At 37.2% G+C, this 21,090-nt stretch overlaps 1 protein-coding gene across 2 annotated transcripts in view; it reads left to right on the forward strand.

The window, feature by feature from the left end:
* The window catches only part of COL28A1 (collagen type XXVIII alpha 1 chain), a 68,019-nt gene that overhangs the window by 29,558 nt on the left and 17,371 nt on the right, over positions 1 to 21,090 (forward strand). For both annotated transcript variants that reach the window (XM_042043787.1, XM_042043785.1), the window contains exons 18-27: positions 303 to 371; positions 1,085 to 1,153; positions 2,525 to 2,593; positions 3,530 to 3,601; positions 5,464 to 5,532; positions 6,097 to 6,168; positions 6,766 to 6,834; positions 9,534 to 9,602; positions 13,874 to 13,945; positions 15,414 to 15,482. In XM_042043787.1, coding sequence (XP_041899721.1) covers positions 303 to 371; positions 1,085 to 1,153; positions 2,525 to 2,593; positions 3,530 to 3,601; positions 5,464 to 5,532; positions 6,097 to 6,168; positions 6,766 to 6,834; positions 9,534 to 9,602; positions 13,874 to 13,945; positions 15,414 to 15,482 — 699 coding nt within the window. The remainder of the gene's footprint in view (positions 1 to 302; positions 372 to 1,084; positions 1,154 to 2,524; positions 2,594 to 3,529; positions 3,602 to 5,463; positions 5,533 to 6,096; positions 6,169 to 6,765; positions 6,835 to 9,533; positions 9,603 to 13,873; positions 13,946 to 15,413; positions 15,483 to 21,090) is intronic.

The following is a 21,090-nucleotide window of genomic DNA, read 5'->3' on the forward strand; positions in this document are numbered from 1 at the left end:
AGAAAAACTTTAAAATTAATATCAATATGTAAAGATGAGCTATGGATCCTTCTAATAATAAAGTTACATGTATGATCATCTAATGTTATAAATGAGATAGAGTTTGTAGGGAAGAAGGGCTATTATTTTTATTAGATCAGTTGTCATAGGCAGACTTCCAGATATTCCAAACATATTTCATTCAAATAGAAGCAGTGACTTCAAGACAATACAGCTTGAGGACTGCTGCTCTGTAGCTTAAATATGTTAAACAGGTAGCATGAATTACTGCAATTTAGTTCTTGGGAATACTTTTTCTATAGGGTGAACAAGGCCAAGTAGGACCACAGGGCCCACCAGGAGCACCAGGAATAGGCAGTCAAGGAAGCCGGGTAAGTCTACATTTTGGACATGTAATGAGCATTTGCATACAGTTTTCATTTTATATTTTATCAGAGCTGTAATTTTGATGTAAATACATTAAAAAACTCATAGTGATTTTTCATTTTTAAAAGTATCAAACTAGTCTTTAGGCAAAGCTTGTAAATACAACTGTTTTCGACTGATTTGAATGGTCTTAGAATCAAACAAATGTAAATTTGGTCTAATCCGCATGATAATTTGCATAGGAGATAAATCAGATGGCATTGTTCTGATGGTGATATATTGTACATAAGAGTTTCACAAGGTTAAGAACCCACCACTTCTGAATGTTGAGCCCTTTGAAACTTAAACACACCCTTTAGAAGTTGGATAAAGAAAAACTGAAACATTCCAAAAGATCTGGGTTCTGTTAATTTTGGAAAGAAGACTTCATGCTTCCATCGTAGTATCCCATGGAATCAAGACTTAGGTGCAGATACTGAGAGGTTTCCCGTTTGTTTTTTCCCTAAAAGGTAATTGTCATTACACTTGACACATCAGTGAAATCTACAGGCTAGTGACAAAGGAAAAATAAAGATCTCAGAACTAAACCCAAGGACAGGCAAGCTAATTGATTTCTTTTAAAGATAAGATAAAATCATTATTAACTGAAAGATGGGCACGTGGTGAATTTCAGATGTGGAAGAGTGTAATGCACTAACTCATTTATTTTGCTTTGTAGGGTATACAGGGTCCACGAGGAAACCCTGGGGCAAAAGGCTCTCAAGGTTCTGGTCGGCCAGGACCAAAGGTAATGGTTCAGACATTGTTTTTTAAAAGCAGCACTGTCACAAAATAGTAAGTGTCTTTGCCAGGCTTTTCAAAAGTGTGTTTGATGAGATGAAAATGTAACTCTTCATTGGAGATAACAATTCCTGTTGAGTCTTAGAGGGAAAGCCATCCATGTTATGAAGATCTTCCCAAAGTGGAGCATATGGCTTCTGCCTGCTTAGCATCAGCTCTTAACCTTTGTGAATGTGAACTTCTGGTTCTAAATGAACACATACTTATAAACAGAGGATCTTTCAGACTTCTTTGTGTCCAACGAGTTTGGTGCCACATGCATGCTCTCTTCAAGTAAGTCATTTTACCTAACAATTTAGCTTTAGTTCAGTGATGGTTTTGAGACTTCAAGCTAGTCCCACCACACCTTCAGCCTGGCCTTCAGCGTTTGGTGATCATTGTGAGAAAGAACCAAAACCAAAGATAGAAACAATAGGAGAGGAAAAAGAGCTGAAGGGTACTTAGCTGACCCTGCACCGCAGAAGGAGGGGAAGTAGGAAGAGTACACAAAAGTGTGGAAAACAATTACTGCGGTCAAAGCCCAGGCCTCTAGTGGTACAGTGTCAGGTGAGTGCTGTGAGAGGAGAAAAGGGCAATTGCTGAAATGTAACGAGAACAAGTGGAATGAACTGATGAACTATAAATCAGAAGTGTGCTTAGTGTGCTCACCTTGATTTATGAGAGGAAGATATTAGTCACTGTAGCAAAAGCAGGGAGAAAACTAGTGATTTTCTTCTGGGTATAACTTTGGCACGTAAGCAGCGGTTATAGCAGCAACATTTAATATTAATGTGCAGAAAAATAGGTATCTGTGAAACATGTTATGTGGTAGGCCAGTTCTCTTAAGGTGAAAAAGCAAAATTGAAAAATGGAGTTCCTATCTCTTTAACTGTTTTAGAACCACAGGAAGAAAGAATTATGAGGGTAAAACTTCCTTTTAAGCAGGACTTCTGATTGTTCTTTATTTGGACTCACTTTTCATTCAGTGACCATAGTTTTTGATATAGTCCTGTAAAGTAAAAAATAAAATGTGTTAAAGCATAAGGAAAAAAGTTGGAGTGATTTATTTAGACTTGCTGTCCACTGCAGGGTTAAAGTAAAATAGATGCAATCCTACAAGTTACAGGGGGTTTTAAAGAACAGAATTTTCCAGTTGAAAACTGTTTGTCTGAAAACTTGACCACTTAGAATGATAGAATTGTAGAATATCGCAAGTTGGAAGAGACCCATAAGGATCGTCACATCCACCTCTATGTGTAAGCAGCTAATTAAATAGTGCAAGTAGTGAATGAAGCTAAATTGTGTTCCTCTATTAAACTAAGGACTTCTTGTGTCCTAGGGTGAACCAGGTGAACCTGGACAAAAAGGAGAAGTGGGACTTCCAGGAATTAGCTCACCAGGAGTCAAAGTGAGGCTGCTTTTATTTTTAACTGTTCTTTGCATGGTCTTTTAATTCTCCCACTAATTGCTGATAAACCAAGTAGAAGATTTTTTGGCATAAATTAACTTGTGGTCAAAATAAGATGGAATTTCAGTGACTCTTATAAAAGCATTGCCACAACCATAACTGGAACAAAGTTTTCCCCAAATCTTTTTTAGTGAGGTCTTTCCAGGACCTGTTAGAAAGGTTGCTAACTCTGTCCCAGTGCAATAATTTGAAAAAAAAAGCCTGTCTGTGTGACAACAGTGGTTGTACTGCCTACATGTTGGAAGAGATGTTAAACACTCAAAGCTTTGACTTCAGATGCCATTTTGAGGACTGTACACTATATCTTTAATGACTTATGTAGGGCTTCCAAAATCAGGTAAGGTGGCACAGTCATCTTGTTTTTAATGATTTTTTCTTGTATCATGAAAGGTCCTGCTTCCTGTGGATTCTTTCAACTCTTTCTGGTAACCATCAAAAGTAATGCCTTGGTCAGTTTATACAAATGGTGAGGAGTTGGTGTCTGGTCAATAACATCATTCAGGCATTTTTGGCTGACCTTTCTTTAAGTCCCAGATGTTTGACTAAATTACATTCATCTAATATTGTTATTGTGCACAGAATAACAAACAGCTTTCAATCATGATTTTATTCACTGAATAAATATAAATTTATTTAATACAAGCCCAAGATTTAAGAAGTAGGTGGGAAACTTGGTAAGAAATTTCAGATACTTATTTTATGGGTATTAAAAATTACTGTCTCTATAGAACATTTAGCTTACTGGAAATAACAACTTTTATTTGAGAAAAAATATTGTTTATCTTTAATCAATACTTTCACAAACTTTTAGATCCATTTTACAAAATAAAGAACTTACTGAAGTATGCAGACATAATGATTTTTTTCTTCTTTAAGGGAGATACAGGTCTACCAGGATCCGCAGGAGAGAAGGGGGTGAAGGGAGAGATGGGGTTGACAGGGAAAAAGGTAAGGACCACATGTAAAAGATGGACAAAAATGGTGATGAAGTGAGAACAGATTATTTGCAGGTTTGCCATGGTAAGGAGTTCATCCTTGAGGAAGGCATATGCCAATACTTCTGCCAGGGATAAAGGACTGGGTGAGATGTTTTCAACAAACTCTACTACCAGTGGTTACCATCCGAATGAGCAACTGAGCTGCAGGCAAGCAGTCCTGCCTTTTGTGGGCAATTGACTACTGTTTAATTTCACAATCTTCTTGGAGAGCAGATAGCTCGTGTCTTTAACCTGTTCCTCATGGCCTGTTCAGATTTTTCCTGACACCAAGAAGTAATGCTCAATCAGTGTGACTTAGGGCATCTCACAGCGTGGTGAGCTGTGGCTGAAACCTGTCAGCTGAGGCACAGGAGCCATCACAAACAGCTGAACCCAGGGCTGTTTGATTTCAAGGGAAATTCTGAGGATCTAGGAAAAACTGCACCACACTGGGGAAAAGAAGCATAAATTCAAAAGGAAGGACAGTAATTTAGAGGGGTGCAAAGCAGAGTGCCCAAAAGAGTAAATTTAGAGCAAATTAAATGAAAGCTTTTAATTGTACTCTTTCCAAAATGGATGAGCTGCTGAGTAAGCAAGTGCCAGTGCTTTGTATGATTTTTAACTGCTGCCTCCAGACTGCTACTGTGCAGCTCTTTTGTGAGGGTAGCACGTGGCTGACATGTAGAATTGATAAACTAAACATAATTTGGAGTCAGAAAATCATTTTCGACTGAGGGCTTTAAATCAGAAAATATCTGAATAGCTGTAATAAGTATCGGTTAAGAATGCAGCTTTGCATTTTTGTCACCTAGAAGTGAAATACCTGTTTGACAAGCTACGGCCTGAAGCAGTAATCCTTCCACTGTGAGAAAAAATGTAGCATTTTTGTTGCTACTTAAGTATACATTTAAATTTTGTATCATCCACTGCTCAAAAAGTAAGATTGCAATGTATCAGAAGTGTAGCAGAATTAAGAGTACATGTTGGGTTAAAGTTACAGATGGCCATGCTGGGTTTTTGGTTTTTTCTCTTGCATATTGCCTTTATTCTGATGATTAATTCTGTCATCTTCCCTGTTGTAACCCACTGAAGGTAAAAGTAGTAGTACTGAGCTGCTACCCTGGGTATTCAGGGCAGTGCAAAGAACAGCTGGATGCCTGCAGTGAGTAGCACAGTGATACTACAGCGATTATTTGCAGGTGTGAAAATATCTCACCCCAGTGGGATCCAGACTGATGCCTATCAACAATGGGCTCTGTAATATCACTTTCATCAACAGTTCAAATCAGAAATGGATTTTAACCTCATTTTACTCTACCTTTCACTCTCTAAATTACCTACAGGTATCCTGAGGTACTTATCTGACTTGTATTATGCATAAATATTTTCTAGGTAATGTTCCTTAATAGAATGTTTTATGTGGGCTATTTGTGAGTTATTTGCTGTAACGTTCCTGGCAAATATTTTTGGCCTGGATTGGCCATAGGCTACAGACTTGTCTAAAATTACTTCTCAGAATTGGTCCATCAAGACATTTTCTGATAACTTTGGAAGCATTTCTCTTCCTCTTATAAGAGTATGCATGGAATCCTTCCTAAAAAAGATCGATGCAGTTGCAGATGGCACTATTGCAAATGTCTGTAAAAAAAAGGAACATGAATGTAGGAGATTGCAAGGGCTTTAAGAGACAGAATACTTTATTTTTTGTAGGAAAAAAGTTACCAGATATTTACTGACATTTTTGAGGAAAGTGTTTATGCAAGCATTGTTTCTCATAAGTCTAGCAATAAAATTAACTATGTGAAAAGTAATTAACCATTTAATCTCTGTTAGGGGGAAAAGGGAGATGAAGGTCCAAAAGGCTCAGAAGGACCGCCTGGCAAAGGAGCCATAGGCCAAAAGGTATGACTTGACATGCACACTGGGGAAATACTGCAGACTTTTATAAGAGTTTGGATTCTGAGCTATATTTTCTTTCATTATATCTTAAGTAGCAATTCTATTTTAACTGGACTTAAAAGGATTTAAGAGAGAGCAATGTGTTCTATAGCCTGAACAAGTGCAGCAAAATCAGACTCTAAACATAGAGCCTAAAGTTAACAGGGCAGCAGAGATTTCCTAAAAATTCAGTAGAGAGTTTTCATCAAAGTTCAGAGGTGACAAATTAGCTCAGTAAGTTGATAGGGAGAGAGAAGCTAAGACAAATTAGGAGAATAGTTAGATATCTAAATATGAAATTAAAAGCCTGGAAAGATGTATTAGTAGGCAGACAATTTTGTCTCCCATTTCATATGGTTTAGGACATTTGGGGCAGCCTCTAGAAATGAGTAGGATTTCAGTTGGAGTGGAGCATCTAAACATCTTTCTAATTATGGGTGTCATTATTGTTGTGGTTTTGGCTATTTGTGTATCTGCAGCTGTGAATGAATCTTTGCTGTGACTGAAAAAAAAGTTTGTTTTCTTCAGGGTGACCCTGGAGGAAAAGGCTCCAAAGGAGAGATTGGTCGTACAGGACCAAAAGGCCTAGCTGGACCAAAAGTAAGCTTGTTCTTTCATGGTAACCCTTCTCTTTGTATTTGTTAAAGAATCTATGGAGTTTATGCAATGTAAAAATTTCTCAAACATCTGATACTTAAAGACTTAACAAAAGAAAAGCAGAAATATTTCCATTGTCTGTCCTAAATGACACAAAAGTCTCAACGAGGCAAAGAATAGGTAAAAAAATAATTACATACCTTGTAGTTATGCATGAGCACTCATAAGCTACATTAAAGTTGTCCAAGTTAATGTAGCCATGAGTATTTTGCAAAATTTTTACTTTGAATCATTAACTTTCTGTTGTAGTATTTTGTAAGTGTTGCTCTGAATGATAAGTAAATTGGAATAATACAAGTGCTCTTGTTATTCCATTGGACAGACACAAAATATTAATTAAAGCTAAAAGAAGTCAAATACACAGTTCAACCAATAGTAATTTAAAATATGAAACTCAGACCAGCTTTCGTAAGAACAATAGGCTGATTTAAGTCTTTTTCACGGTATTGCCTGTTTTACAGGTAGATCTGTATTGCAGATATTTTTGGTTCAGAAAGTCAAACTGTCTGTTTAAGTCTACATTATACCATTTTGTAACAGGGTGATCCCGGAGAGAGAGGACCTCCTGGTGCAACTGGATCATCTATTCAGGGACCTCCTGGACCAAAGGTGACTGTCTGATACGTATTTCCTAGAGACCAGAGATTGCAAATTTCTAGTGTACATTTCTGTCAAAATTAAAAGAATCTGATTTAAAGAACTTAAAATTCCTTGTTGTAGCAACAAAAATACTGAATTTCAGAAATAAGGACTAAAAAGTATTAAAAATTAACAGAGAGTGTTGGAGGCCAGGTCCTTTAATAGTAAGTTGAACTTGGTACATAGTTATTTCCTCCTGAAGCCATTTGTTTTAAAAAAAAAACCTTATTAGATTTCTGTTCTGGTTTGGTCCCTCCTGTGAAATTAATCGTTTGAAGTTGTTTTTCTTCTAGATTTGCTATGTTTTTGCTTCTTAAAATATGGCATTAAACCCCTGCAAGAATATGTTTATGTATAGTTCTAGGGTGTTATATGCTGGGTTTTTTTGGAGCTGAGTGTTTGTATGTCACTTCCAAGTGAACAGCTGGCCTGTAGGTACTACTTGAAATGAAATGTCACATATAACATAGCTAGGGCTACATCCATCTCATCTTCCCTATGGGAAAAATGTACCTGAAATAAGTGGGACTTGTCCTGCTGAGTAAAATGGGTAGATTCAGCAAAAATAAAGCTAACTTTGAAGGTTTTAAAAATATTCGAAAATTCACTGCTATTTAAATAATAAAACATACTTGCTACTTAAATTAGTCTTGCTATAATATGTCAGGTAACTTCAACTTTAATTGACACTTTTCACCTTTGGTGTTAATTTTTAGAGTGAGGGAATCACTAATGTATATCATGTCACTCAGAAGTAATTTAAGTAATTTCATCCCCATTTTTCTTCCTCCTTAAAAATATATGTGCACCCCCTTCCTCACCCCCCAAGTACAGGAGGGTATTACACATACAATATACTCATCCATCTGGCAATAGGACATCACAGAGGGATATGATGTGTTTTGGACTTGCTTGTGCATGGAGGAGAAAGAAAGACGAAAATGCAAAATGCTCAGGGTAGACCTGGAGGAAAATTGTAACCACAGAGCAGAAAAAAAGAAGATTGTGAGGTGCTCATATCTCTTATATTGGTTTCAAACTATAATAACGTGACAAACGTTGTGTGAGGAGAGTACAGGTGACGTGCTAAAAGGCACAACTTGTATGAAGACAGGTTTCATTAAATCAGTTTCCCTTCTTCGTGTTTTTCTAGTTGCTGTGACACTTTTGAATACACAAGGAAGGGAGTCAAGATTGTTCATTAGTAAATTCATGCTGAAAAATACAACTTTGTAGACTTCCTTGTCTTTTTCACCATGATTTTGGTCTGTTCAGTACAGTTCATATAACTATCATAGCAGATGGCCCATTATCCAAAATCCAATGAAGTCTGTAGAAGTCTTTTGAAATTCTTTACTAAATTTTAGAGCAGGGCTTATATGGGCAGTAACTGATGAAAAAAACCCAAGTATTTGGGGTAATTATAAAATGCAAGTTGATTTTTAGAAAATATACAAAACTTTTTCTCTTCAGCTCCATCATAATTACTTTGTTTAAACAAATATCTATGTTTTGGACAGTTGATCAATAATGTAACAGGCTACACAGGTCTGTTTTCTCTCGCAGCTGTGGAAAGTACAATGATAACTACTGATTTTGTTCCTAAAATGTCCTGATGTCTGCAGTTGAGAAGACAGACATTATAAATTTGTAATGCAGAGAATGTTTCTCAAAGCCGGGAGTTATGTCTGAGGTCTTTTTGGGACATCTCTGAGATGGAAGTGGGTGGTTGCTAGAGGTTTTAACTCCTGGGCAGCCATGGTTGTGTCCATTGGGAGTTTATTTACTTTAAACTACACCACGTTTGGGGACTGGAGTTTTATTTCCCTTAACAATCATTATGCTGTTAGTAATGTGGGGACAGTAGTATGAGAAAGCTGTTTTTTCTAATATTTCTTCATCAACTGCTCAGTGGTTTTGAAAGAGCATTTAATTGCATTCCCTAGTGAATGTTTCCTGGAATACTGCATGTCCTTCTTACTGAGAAATTGCAGATGTTTCATGGAACATTTAGATTTTCTTTTTAAGTTCCCTAATGTAAAGTGAAACATCTGTTGCCAAAGTTTAAGCACTAGAAGGAGCCAAATTTTGCTCTGTGAAGGGTTACAAAAGGAATGTAGATTCTAAACCTGACTGCTTTCCAGGAAAGCCACTGACAGAGCTATTATCAAAAAGTTGTGCTGTGTAATATCTGTGGAAAACTCAAGTTTCTCCCTGAGACTTCAGACTATGGAACCTGTGATTTTGAAGTGCTACGCCCTAGCATATGTAGGCTTTCTAAGCATACTCTGTTCCAGCACTTGTCTTTGAATTTCCTTGCTGTTCTCTATGTGCTCTGACAGAAACAAGGTTATGCAGCCTGCCTGTGGCCAAAAGCAGGTGCATCTGGCCTCTCAAAGGGAATTATGATATTCGACCTTCATTTGAAAACTAAAGCCATCAATTTATTTGTCAAGGTAAAACAAACTCTTTGAAACAGCTGGGGAGAAGTGTAAGAGAGGTCAGAATCAAGGTAGCAGAAGCTTCCTCTAGACATACTGATTTCATGTTACCTAGCTCAAAAATTGTCCCTGTAAGAAAGAACTGAATACATGGTTTTTTCTGTAGAACTTTGGAAGTTAAAACTTAATATAGTTAATATAAATTTGAATTTGTTTCTTTTTGGATAGGGGGATCCAGGAGACAAGGGACCACCAGGAGATGATGGACTTCCTGGAAATTCAATAATGGGACCAATGGTAGGAGTTTTTAGACAAAAGATGGAAAGTAAATAAGCATGAGACATGTACAAAACTTCTGTGAAAATATAGACACCACTTGAATCTTTTCAGGAAAGGAGCTCACCAATTCTTCAACTTTTCCATCATTCCAGGTTATGTCTATTTTTAAAATAAACTTACTGTCTTTGCAAAGAACACAAAATAGTATAAATATTTATACTATTTTGTGTTTGGGTTGAGGGTGTACCTCACCCTGCACACTTCCCATAGGAAGTCTTCATTAGGAAGACAGTTCTTCAAATCCAAATTCATCTCCACTTGTCATTATCTCATGTCATCTTTTATAGCTCTGCATGGGCAATATGCTTGTTACTGAGTATAAACTGAGAGGTATTCGTTACCTTAACAGTGGCATTTCGGTATTACCAAGCTTGCACAGTCAAAAACATAAGTGAGATCCAAAATAAAGAATTTTAAAAATAGATCTTTTGAAATTTCTTATTTGTACATAGGTTACAGAGTAGGATTTACTTGGTTATACCCTTTAAAATTTTAACATCAACACCAGGAATGAAGTACAGTAGTCTGTAGCAGGCTTGCAGTGCTCACTTTTCTAGCCTTTAGCGGGTAAATGGCAAGATCAACATGCGAGTGAAAGACCAGACATGAAACTGAGGATTCAGTGGTAACAAAGAGCTTGCAGATTTTACAAAAGTGAGAGTGTGAAAAATTCTCTTCTGTAGTACATATGAGTTGACATTAGGCTGCTTGAAGAATAAGGTAAGACCAAGGACCATCCTCTTACCAGTGGGCAATAGCTTAGAGGATAAGAATATAGATTAATTTACAAAGAATTAAATTTATGGGATTTTATCACTGTTGAACAGTGAATTGAACTTTTCAAGGAATGGTTCTCTCTGTTGTGTTTCTTGAGTAGCGATAGTAGCTCAGGATGACTGTTAGGTACATAAAGTTATGTCTGTGTTTTCTCCTTGTATAATGCATTATAGTTATCAGCATGGAATTTGGCTGGTATTTTATCACCAAATTACCAAAACCCTTTAGTAAGGTTTTCCCTTGGCTCCTTGAAATTGCCTTTCATTTAACTAATCAGAATAATAAGGCAGTATTAGAAAACTGTGGCACTCACCTTTCTACAGTTGAAGAGCAAACTGAAAAGCCCAGTCCCTGGAACTGTGCCCATGTCCACTACTGCAAAAACTGAATACATTTCCTTTGCAGCTTTCACCTCTTCCCCTCTAACACGCTTTATATCATATTGTACTTCTGTCAGTTGTGGTTCGGGTTGCACCTTTCTGACTTTTGCTGCTTGTGATAAGGGAATAGTTCAGGGAAAGGTAACATTCTTGTGATCTTTCCAGACTGAAACTGGGAACCTTCTTCAGAAACATTTTTTTTTTTTTTCTTTCTTTCCTCTTTACCATGACTGCACATAAAATATTCCACTCAATTCCATTGCTTCACTTTGTGGAAATATAGACAATAGACCCAAATTCAGAAACCAAGTAGTTTATGTCTACCTAACACAATGTAGCTCAAAATATAGCCACTTAGTTCAATAGCTTTTGCATTATAGCATTTTAGGAATACCAATAATGGTTTACTCCTGGCTTGACACAATTCTACCAGTACACCTACCAGAGGATGCTGAATAGCACATTGAACCACACTCATTCAGTAGCTTTTATTTCTGATTTTCGAAAACTCTAAATTTCCTTTGTCTATAATCTAGAATATTGCTTCACTCTATTTTTCTTATAAAAAGAAGTGATGAACATGACTTAATTGTCCAGTCATATCCTTAATCAATTAGGTTTTATGACAACTGTTTTATTTTCTTTATAACAACCATGGATACAAGATTTATGTTTCTATACATTTTCTTTGTTTTGAAAGAGTGTAGAAGCAGCTATCTTTATATTACTTCTTTGGAAAACTACTTTAGAACCTGCCCTGGAAAGGCTGGAAAAGCAGATTAATTCATTTAGCAGACTATCTGTGGCATCAGTGGCACTTGCCTTCTTGCTAGTGCACTGACTTAGAGCAAGTCACTGTGATTTTCTCTTCCAGACACCACAAAACTGTGGGAAGCAGTAATCACAGAATTGCTCCTGGGACATCTCTTGTGTGACTGTTAAAGCCCCAACAAAATAATCTGGACTAAAGAACTGTTTCTTATATAAGATTTTTCTGTAGATCTGACCTAAGTAGATTTATAGCATTTATAGCTATGCTATTAATAGGAAACCCAGGCAGTTGACAAAATCCCAATTCTCAGGGAAGAGAATGTGTTAACATGTATTTGATATTTACAGTGGTCTGCTAAGATTAAATGAAAACATCTGTTTGGCTGGTTTTTAGTGTACTGAGATTAGAAGTAAAAATAGATATGAACCTATGATCCGTATTTTCCTTTCTTGTAAAATAAAAATGTTATTAAACATTTCTAAACACTTCTCAATTCATCCACACTTTCAGAACTATGGATCATAAGAATCAGGAAGAGGTGAAATTGACTTTCTATTATAAAGCTATTTATGATCTGGAAGCATTCTCATTATTAAATTTTTACAGAGGTGGATCAGAATTCCATCATTTGAAATTAGGAGGCATGAAGAGACATCTTCCAGAGCTGACACAGTTTGGTCAGGGTCTGTTTAAAGTTTCTCAGTGAAACTGTCCCATTGGATTCAAGAGTAGATGCGATTCATACAGGAATGACCCACTATACAAAATTTACTTAAGCATAAGGCATGCTTGCATCCCTATCCAAATGTCATTTAAAGCAATTTCAGGGTTTCATCTTAACCAGAACATTGAGTCTACCTTGTCTTTCTACATTTACCTACCTGCTAGCCTAAACCTAGGATATATATCTTTAGGAGACCCAAAGCATCTCTTCCGTTTTTCTGGTAGGACCAAACTGGTTAATAAGAACTGATTATTTGTGTCTGTGGTAGAGACATTCATGGGATGGGAGATTTTGACCCAACGTCTGTTTTTGTTGTATATCCAACTAGAGTACAAGATGATTTGTTTTCCAGACATGGATATTGTATTCAGACAGACCAGCTGCTGAGGTCTGAGCTGCTAACTAGACTCTCTTCTTGAAGGATTATATTATTGTAGAAAGGCACAATGCACAGTGAAACAGCTGTTTTCTGTTCCTTGTAGTTTTGTTTTTTTTGTTATTTCCTTTTACTGGAATAGACAGGGAAATATTTGTGTATTTGTATGCAATTATTCTTGAGGATATGTTATACCCATATACATTAACAAAACTCTGGGAGCTGTTGACAGCACTCTACAACACTCTTTTGTAGAATGTATCACATTTCTTGGTTCTGTGGGACTGAGTGAAGGGCGTGCAGTTCTCTGTGAACAGCCACAATATCCATACCGTGCCTGGGAGGGAGGTGGGTGTGTATCAATGAGGATTTCCGATTGCCAGTGCTGTCATGTGAGCATCTACAGTTCAAACCAACAGCGTACCTGAGAGATGCCTCAAAGCAATATGTTCTCTTTCTTGGTTCTGTGAACAGTCTGTTGCAAGCTCAGTTAATTTTCTCATAAAATGTCCGGAAAACTCTCACTGGAATGAGGAAAGAGGAAAAGTTTGCTGTTGGCATCTCTTCTGGCCATGAAAGGAAGCATTGAGTTTTTGCAGATGCACAAATCTTTAGTGAGAGTCAGTGACAGGGTCAACAGGAGTGATTGTCTCTTGATAAGAAAGTATTTTAGGCTGATCTTTTTCTTATAACTGGTTGTATTTCTTTCTTTTCCTATTTTCCCTTGTAGAATGAAGTTTTGCTTTACTGTATGAGAGAACCAATGTTATTACCTGGAAGTGCAAAATGTGCAACATGTAACTTAACGCTGGCATATTATATTTCAGTATTCTAAATTCAGTTCTCATTGCTCAAACTTACCCCCAAATTCATAAAAGTTTGTTCTTGAAAATAAATTTAACTTTGTATTGCCTGAATTTAAAGTCAGTGTTCTGAAGGTTTCTCTCTGTAACTACAAATCTAGAAATTAACAATTTCCTAATAAAAATTCTTACTCTTCTAAAATCTTAATTAATTCAATTGAAACCACAATAAAAAAAATCACAGAATTTCCTGAACTTTGTGAACAAATTTCAGGAGCTGGTAACTGCTATTCTATATTAAGCATATTAAATAACTTCCTTACATATTTGTTAATATTCTTTACACTGTGATGGTCCAGGTAGTGGCATGATTTCTGACTTCCTAGTTTGTGTTTAGGGGGACCAAGGACCACCTGGACCACCTGGATCCCATGGAGCAAAAGGTGACAAAGGTGGCAAAGGTGAAGCTGTAAGTACAAATTTAATTTAACGTACTTTATGTTCAACAAAAAAACCAAAACAAAAATTACTATGTGATAACTCAATATTTAGTTGCTTAGATTTAGTTACTTAACTAAGTGCAGTTAATCATCCTTTAGCTAATTTAAATATTTCATGGATATTTTGAAGTCCTTTCCTGTCCTAGATACAGCACCGGTTGTACAAGCAGTTGGAACTGGATATAAATGGCTCTCATTTCATTGCCATGAAAGGGACACCGTGTAATTCCATAAAAATCGTTATGACTGCTCATACCTGTTTAAATATAATCACTGCTTTGAATTTTTTTTCCTCCTTCCCTTTTCTTTACTCTTCTCTGATCAAGATTTCTAATACCACCTGCTTGACCAAATTTTGCAGTTTCAATTCCTTGAATTTTCAGCTGTTTTTCATACTGGGCAGTTAAATCCTCTTATTTGAAGATTTTCCACCTCTTGCTTTTCTGATGGTTGGTTTTAGAGGGAATTAATGCCTGAGTGTCCCAGCTGGCACATTCCATTACAAGGACATATCATCCTAAATTTCAGTCACCCAAAGCCACACAGACATGTTTGACCAGCCTCTCTCTTTTCCACTAGAAAGTGGAAATACTGATGCCATCCTTCAACCACCACATGTCAAACTTCCACTAGCACTATTTTCTTTATGTGTCTAATCCAGCTTTATTTCAAACTACAACCCTGCAAGCACTCCCAAATGCACTGAGGTGGGGGTCCTGAGTGCTTCCAAATTCCTACTCAGCTCCAATTTCCTATCATTCAAACTGATGCTGAGAAGATCCTTTGGGATGAGAATTAGTTCATAAGGCATTCACTCCGGGTTCCTGGTGTAATGCCGTGTACCTGACACATTTCACATCATGTAACGTGCAAAGGTTCTGTTGTACTGTCACGTGGTTAACATCTTTCCCCTGCCATTCCATGCCCATGAGCTGGAAAGACCAACTTAATAAACCACTGTCAGACATGGACAAGATTTATATGGCTAAGTAGGTAGCAGGATGAGTCAAAGCCATCTGCCCTATGAATGCTGAAAGGGAGCCTGGGAATGCCTCCAGCAGTATGAAAAGCTGAAGGGGCGGATGAATTGAGCAGGGAGTTCAGGAGAACAGACTACCAAACACAAATACATGTTAGGATTACCTAATCCCCAAATTTAGGTAGGTTAGCTCTGGTATTTCAGTTGTCTAATGCTTGCAGCATATGAATCATGGAGCCATGTCTGCTTTCTCACTGCTTTCTCTGAGCTGAGAACGATGTTCTTAAGTCAAGAGTTGTACTTCTTCCACTAATCTGAGTCTTTTTAGGCTTCCACCTGGGACTGAGGATGGCTGTTGCTCAGTAAACATCAGAAATGTGAAGAAATTATTTTCTTTGTTGAAGAACACAAGTACCTTGGGACAACTACTGACATGCTTTATTCCTCTGCTGTACCAGGGACCTCCAGGACCAGCAGGCCCTACAGGACCAGCAGGCCCAAGAGGCATGGGAGATGCTGGAGAAAAGGTACTTGTCCAATGGTAGACCAATGCATCTCACTTGTAAACAAGGTAGACAGACATCCTCTGAAAAATGCGTTAGATAAGAATGACAAATACATGACAAAATTCTTTTGTCCCGCTTTTCATTTCTGTTAGAAGAAAAGCTTGCGATAGACTTTTGCGATGTGGTAGAAACTAGTTCTTGCTTTATCCTCAGACTTGATGCAGATCTGCAGGTTTTCCATACATCCAAAGACCCAGGGTGTTTCTAGATGCTGGTGTTCCCATGTGGAAGTCAGAATCCAACACAAGCACAGTATTGCCTAATAATTATGCCCTTCCTTTCTCTGGCAGAAGTGTGAGGGATGTGGCCAAACAATGAGTTAGGGGTTACATGGAACTACTGAGATATCTTTTAAGTTCTCCTTTAAGAGAAGACTATAAAGCTTTATCTAAAATTAATATTTATTTAGAGGCAAAACTCACAAAAACCCTCAAACAAGCGAAAAACTGATAAAGGGATTAGAAATACAACACTGAAACACTTCCAAGGTTTTTCATAAAACACAGAATAGTTAAGTCTTATGAAACTATAAGCAGTATGTAACTCACCTAAAAGTCACATTGTCATTTTTATGTTATTAAAAGTCAGAAAAATAGACTTAAGACAAAAATAAACAACAAATTTCTTTAAAATATCCCAGAGTGGTTTTACTAATTATTTCCTCATTGCATATGTGAAACGAGAAACAGGCAGCCTGTTGCAGGACAAAGCAAAAGAAATATTGCCCAAATAAGGTTTTTCCCAAACAGAAAGAACTTTCAACTTCAGTTCCCTGAAGAGCAGAATTCACATTTATATAAACTGCAATAGCCTCTCAAAAAAATCCACAATAAAGGAAAAATTCAAAGACATTCATTCTTGGAATGTCTTGACTTTAGAATTACCACAGAATGGTCCCGATGTCACTGGGATTTGGGAAACCTGGTTTTGTGCAACTATTCTGAATTACTGCCTATCAATACAAGGCATTTCACTTTAAGTAACGCAAGAACTAGAAGTAATTTCAATTATGTTATTCAATATAAATTTTAAAAAATGCATATGGCTAAACTAATTAGATTTTTCTGTATGGGATTATATCTTTCCAAATAGAAATACCAAGCTTGATATAATGTAGTCTTATAATAGATGTTTCTTGATACTACAGAAAAACATTAAAATCCTAGAATCTTGTATGAAATTATCAAGGTAGATATTGATAAAGATTTGACTTACGACTACAGGATGTCTAGGGGTATCATTATGTCTGAATTCTTCCTTGCTTCCTAATCCATAATTCTGGAAAGTAGTGTTTCCTAAAGAAAAGGAATTAGAAAGTCACATTATCAAAAACTCCACACGGGAGTTTGAGGCTGGACTGGAGGTGTGCTGTTGATGTGGTTCTTCTAGCACTTTCTGTGCTTAGGTTTTCAGACCAAAGAGGGTTTGAGTGATCCCGCAAGCCAGGAAGTGGATTTCCTTCAGATGAAGCCAAACTAGGTGATGTGATCTGCAGGGGCTCTTAATGTTCTTCTACCCTGAGTGGGGGTCAGTCCATGGGAGCAGACTGGGCAGATCTCCTCACACGCTGTAGGTGTAGCCACCAGGCTCCAAATTCGCTGCTGTTGCGCCTGCAGCTCTGTGTGTTGATGGACACATAGCACTAGGAGCTGCCTATCAACAGCTTCCTACTCATAATAATCATGGATAGATTCATGGCATAGGTTTGGAATGCACTGTATTCATGGGTTGGGAAGTGGCATCTTGTTCTAGGAGGAGCTGTATTACACGGAACCCTGCAGAGTAACACAACACAATTAGGGCAAATCATGCTTACACCAAATTTTGTATGAAAAGTTTTCATGGATCTACAGGTTTTATTTGTGTTACAGTGTGATATTGCCTACCAAACCTGCCTGCTCAGAGTAATGCTTATCTAACACTCTGTCAGGAAAATAAAAAATTCAAGAGTTAAAAACACCTGGTAAAATATTTAATTTGTATTTTTTACTTTAAAATAGGTATGTTTCTTTTTGACGATGTCCCTAGATTGGTGTGTTAGCCATGTTGAGTGAAGTGTGTGTTGTTCTGTGCAGAGTGAGCAGCTGTAGCTTTTGCAGCATATGAGTGGGGCACCAACGCAAGCATTATCTAATGAGATATAACATCTCTGATTTACTTCTGTTTATTCACACCAGACATAGTATAGAGTGCATTGGAAAAAAAGGAACTAAATATATAAGCATCTCTTCTCATTCCCTGATTTTTTGCTTCTGTTTGCCCATACTACATTCTGATTTTTTAATCTTTCCATAACATCTTGGTAGCAAAGGTGCAACAAGGAAAAAGAATTCACTTGAATTGCAAGAATTCCTCCAGAACTTAGTTCATAAAATGGAAAATATTCTGGCTTTTTCCAATGAAATGTAAATGCATTGTCTACCTCTTACACATACCACAAAAAAAAAAAAAAAAGAAGGTAAAAACAGTGACAATCTCTGAATCTCTGCATATAAAAAAAGAACATGTATTTGATTAAAGATGCTCATAAATTTACATACTAGTTAATTTGAAATTCCTTTGAGGATCATTATATAGGAATGTTCCACTCATCTGAATCAAAGCTCTGTTCTCTGCTTTCAGAAATGGCTCACATATGTGCACAATGCTAGACAGGAATTTTATGTATCAGAGGTCAAATTCACACGAAAACAAAATTAGAACATGTGGGATGCATTCAGTCCTGGCAGAACCCTGTTTTCTGTAGCATTAAAACAGAAGCACATAATGTCAGAATATAATAAAAATTTGATTTAAAAGCACTGTCGCCAACTAGGAGATGAGTTACAGACATTCAAGAGCAAGAGCCCAGCACTAGAAATAAAGCAAGTAACTGGATAGCAGAAAGATTATTAAAATCCTTAGCACAGTGCACGAGCATTTGGGCTGGATCCAGTTGCAGTATGAACAACTTTTGCAGCTTGGGCCTTGCCTATTTGAACTAAAATGTGGAAAGCAGAGATGTAATATCTTTTTTTTAAAATATGTTCTTCTTACAAATACTGTTATATCCATTAGCTCTCACTAAAGAGAGTATTGCAGTGTCTGCTGCATGTTTCAGTATCAAATACATATGCTTCACAGTAAATGACATATATATTTGGAAATCCAATATTTACTTTTTAGTTGACCATTAGGTCATTTAATGTTTTTTTTTTCTTTAATAAAAGGTATAGAATAGACATTGGACTCCCACACTTTACAGTGTTTTGACTCAGCTCTTTATTTCTTTCTTCAGTGGTGTTTCTCTAGTTCAATGTTTTGCTGATGGTGACAAGCTTGTCTACAAGCACAATACAGGAAATAAATTAGACCTCATCAAAGAACAGTATTAATCATTTTTGAACTGAATTCCCTGAAGGACAGTTTAATATGACACCTTAGAAAAAGGAACTGCTCCACTTCACAACTCATAAAGCAAAATAAAAGTATTTTTCTTTAAGCCAAGAAATACAGAAGCTGTGAGGATTACTATAAAGCTCTACAGAAGAGCTTTTCAATGAGACATCTGGTATTAACTAAGCATGTGAGGCTAAAATTCAATCCTTCACCTGCAACGACCCTGTGGAAGACTGTGTTACCCGCGGGAGGAAGAGGCAGATGACTTCAGGTCACACTTTAGGCTCTTTCTGGTCAGGGCTGGTCTAAGAGCAGGTTGTAGGTATTCTGGATACTGGGCCATAAGGAATCATTTAGGTTTGATAACCTCCCATTCAGTTTCCATCACAGCAGCTCACAGGCTGTTTCACAGGCCACAGCATCCCAGGATCTCCTACAAAATACATTTTAATGCAATATCTGTATCTCTTAGCTCTGGCATCTCTGGCAGATTTCAGAGGGAGGCTTGGGCAGGGAAAGCTTTGGCTGCTCTGCACAACTTCTGTTCATGAAGAGTTGTCCTACAAACAGCATAAGATTGTATTGTGGTTGTGGGGACATTGAGGACAAATAAATATTCCTTTGATAATAGATGGTACTAGATAGGAAGATGGCCAATGCCTTGGCTCTTTGCATTGCAAGGAAGGTCTGATATAAAAGCCTTAGGTCATCTGAGGGAAAAATTTCCTCCTGACTGAACATGGCACTTAATTTAACCCAATCACCTTGACACAGCAATTTGAAGCTAAGAGCATCCAAGTACCATGCCTATGTCCTGCTCAAACTGGCCAGTCTCCAGTGCTTTGGATGAAACAGGAAATGAAATTCAAAAGCTAAATATTACATCAGGAAGGAGAGCATTGTAAGCTTGGTCTAAGCTTTAGCCTTTGGGATTAGGTTCCCACCTCTCCAAATCCCTCAAGCCTGAGCGTAGTTTGGGCCCTAGTACCTCTGCATAACTAGCACGTGTGTTGGGACTTAGCATGAGGGTATCATGGCCATGGATAAAAAACACAGATTGCAGTGATGTCGTTCTAGAGACTGAACCTTGGGAATTTCACCTAAAAGTAGTCACTATAATGATTACACACATTCCTCCCAGAGTGTAAAGAAAATCTGTAGAATATTCTGTTTGCTTTTTCCTTTTTAATCTGTTTGATATGTTGTTTCATTTCACCTACCACAACTCAAGTGACATCTGTGATTTGCAATTTATACTTGCACCTCTCTCCTAGAACGAATGCTCCCTCTGCAGGCACAGCCCTTTCTGCAGCTTTTCCAAGTGTAAAAATAAGTACAATTAAGAGGTTTTATAATGATTTCTTTTTAATTTTGTCAAGAAATACAATTTCTTCTGCTCTGTTATTAATATATGATATGATCAATAGCTTCTCAGTGCATTTTTTTATTTTGCACTTGCCTACACAGGAATAGGTTTAGGGATATCAAGCTAAACCCAGTTCAGAATACTCTGCATCTCTAACTTATCGATTATAGACTTCTTTTTTTTTTTCAAGGAATGGATGGGTGTTTTCAAGTAATCTTGCGCTGAATGTGTGCCTATTCCCTCATTTGTACAATCACAGTCTGAGGAAAACAAAACTGTGCATTCCTCCTATCATTAATGTCCCCTGTCCCCCCATCTCCTTCACTGGGTTTGTCTGCAGCACGAGGGCCAGCACCCGGCTCTCTGTTACACTCATTTTCCCCTGACCAGACAGCAGCTGCCTTTTCTCTGCCTGGTTGTTAAGGGGTGAGTCCTCTCTGGGTTTTCTTCATTCTTCAGCAAAAGCATAAATTGAATGTCTCTCGATTACCCAACCTCCTACTACCACCAAATATGCTGGAAATTAATATGGTCAAGGCCCGTACACTTCTGATGAATTTGGCTGAAATCAACAGATGACTTCAAAATATACTGGAAGAAAAAAACAGAATCAACACACACAAGCAGAAGCACAGGCAGAGTATCACTTAATTTCCTTCAGAAATCAAGCTAAATGTATGTACATTAAGGCTTTTTTAAAAAACAGCTATTCTCTTTATTCTTCTATATTGATGCTATTGAAATTCATTTAGTTTTCATAAACGCCTAGATTTGGCAGTTCTGGAAATTAAATGTCTCTAGTGTCAGAACAAGCACAGTATCAGT

This window comes from Corvus kubaryi, unplaced genomic scaffold (assembly GCF_017639235.1).
Source record: "Corvus kubaryi isolate FWS band 111438036 unplaced genomic scaffold, C.kubaryi_AGA036_p1.0 37398, whole genome shotgun sequence".
Lineage (NCBI taxonomy): Eukaryota > Metazoa > Chordata > Aves > Passeriformes > Corvidae > Corvus > Corvus kubaryi.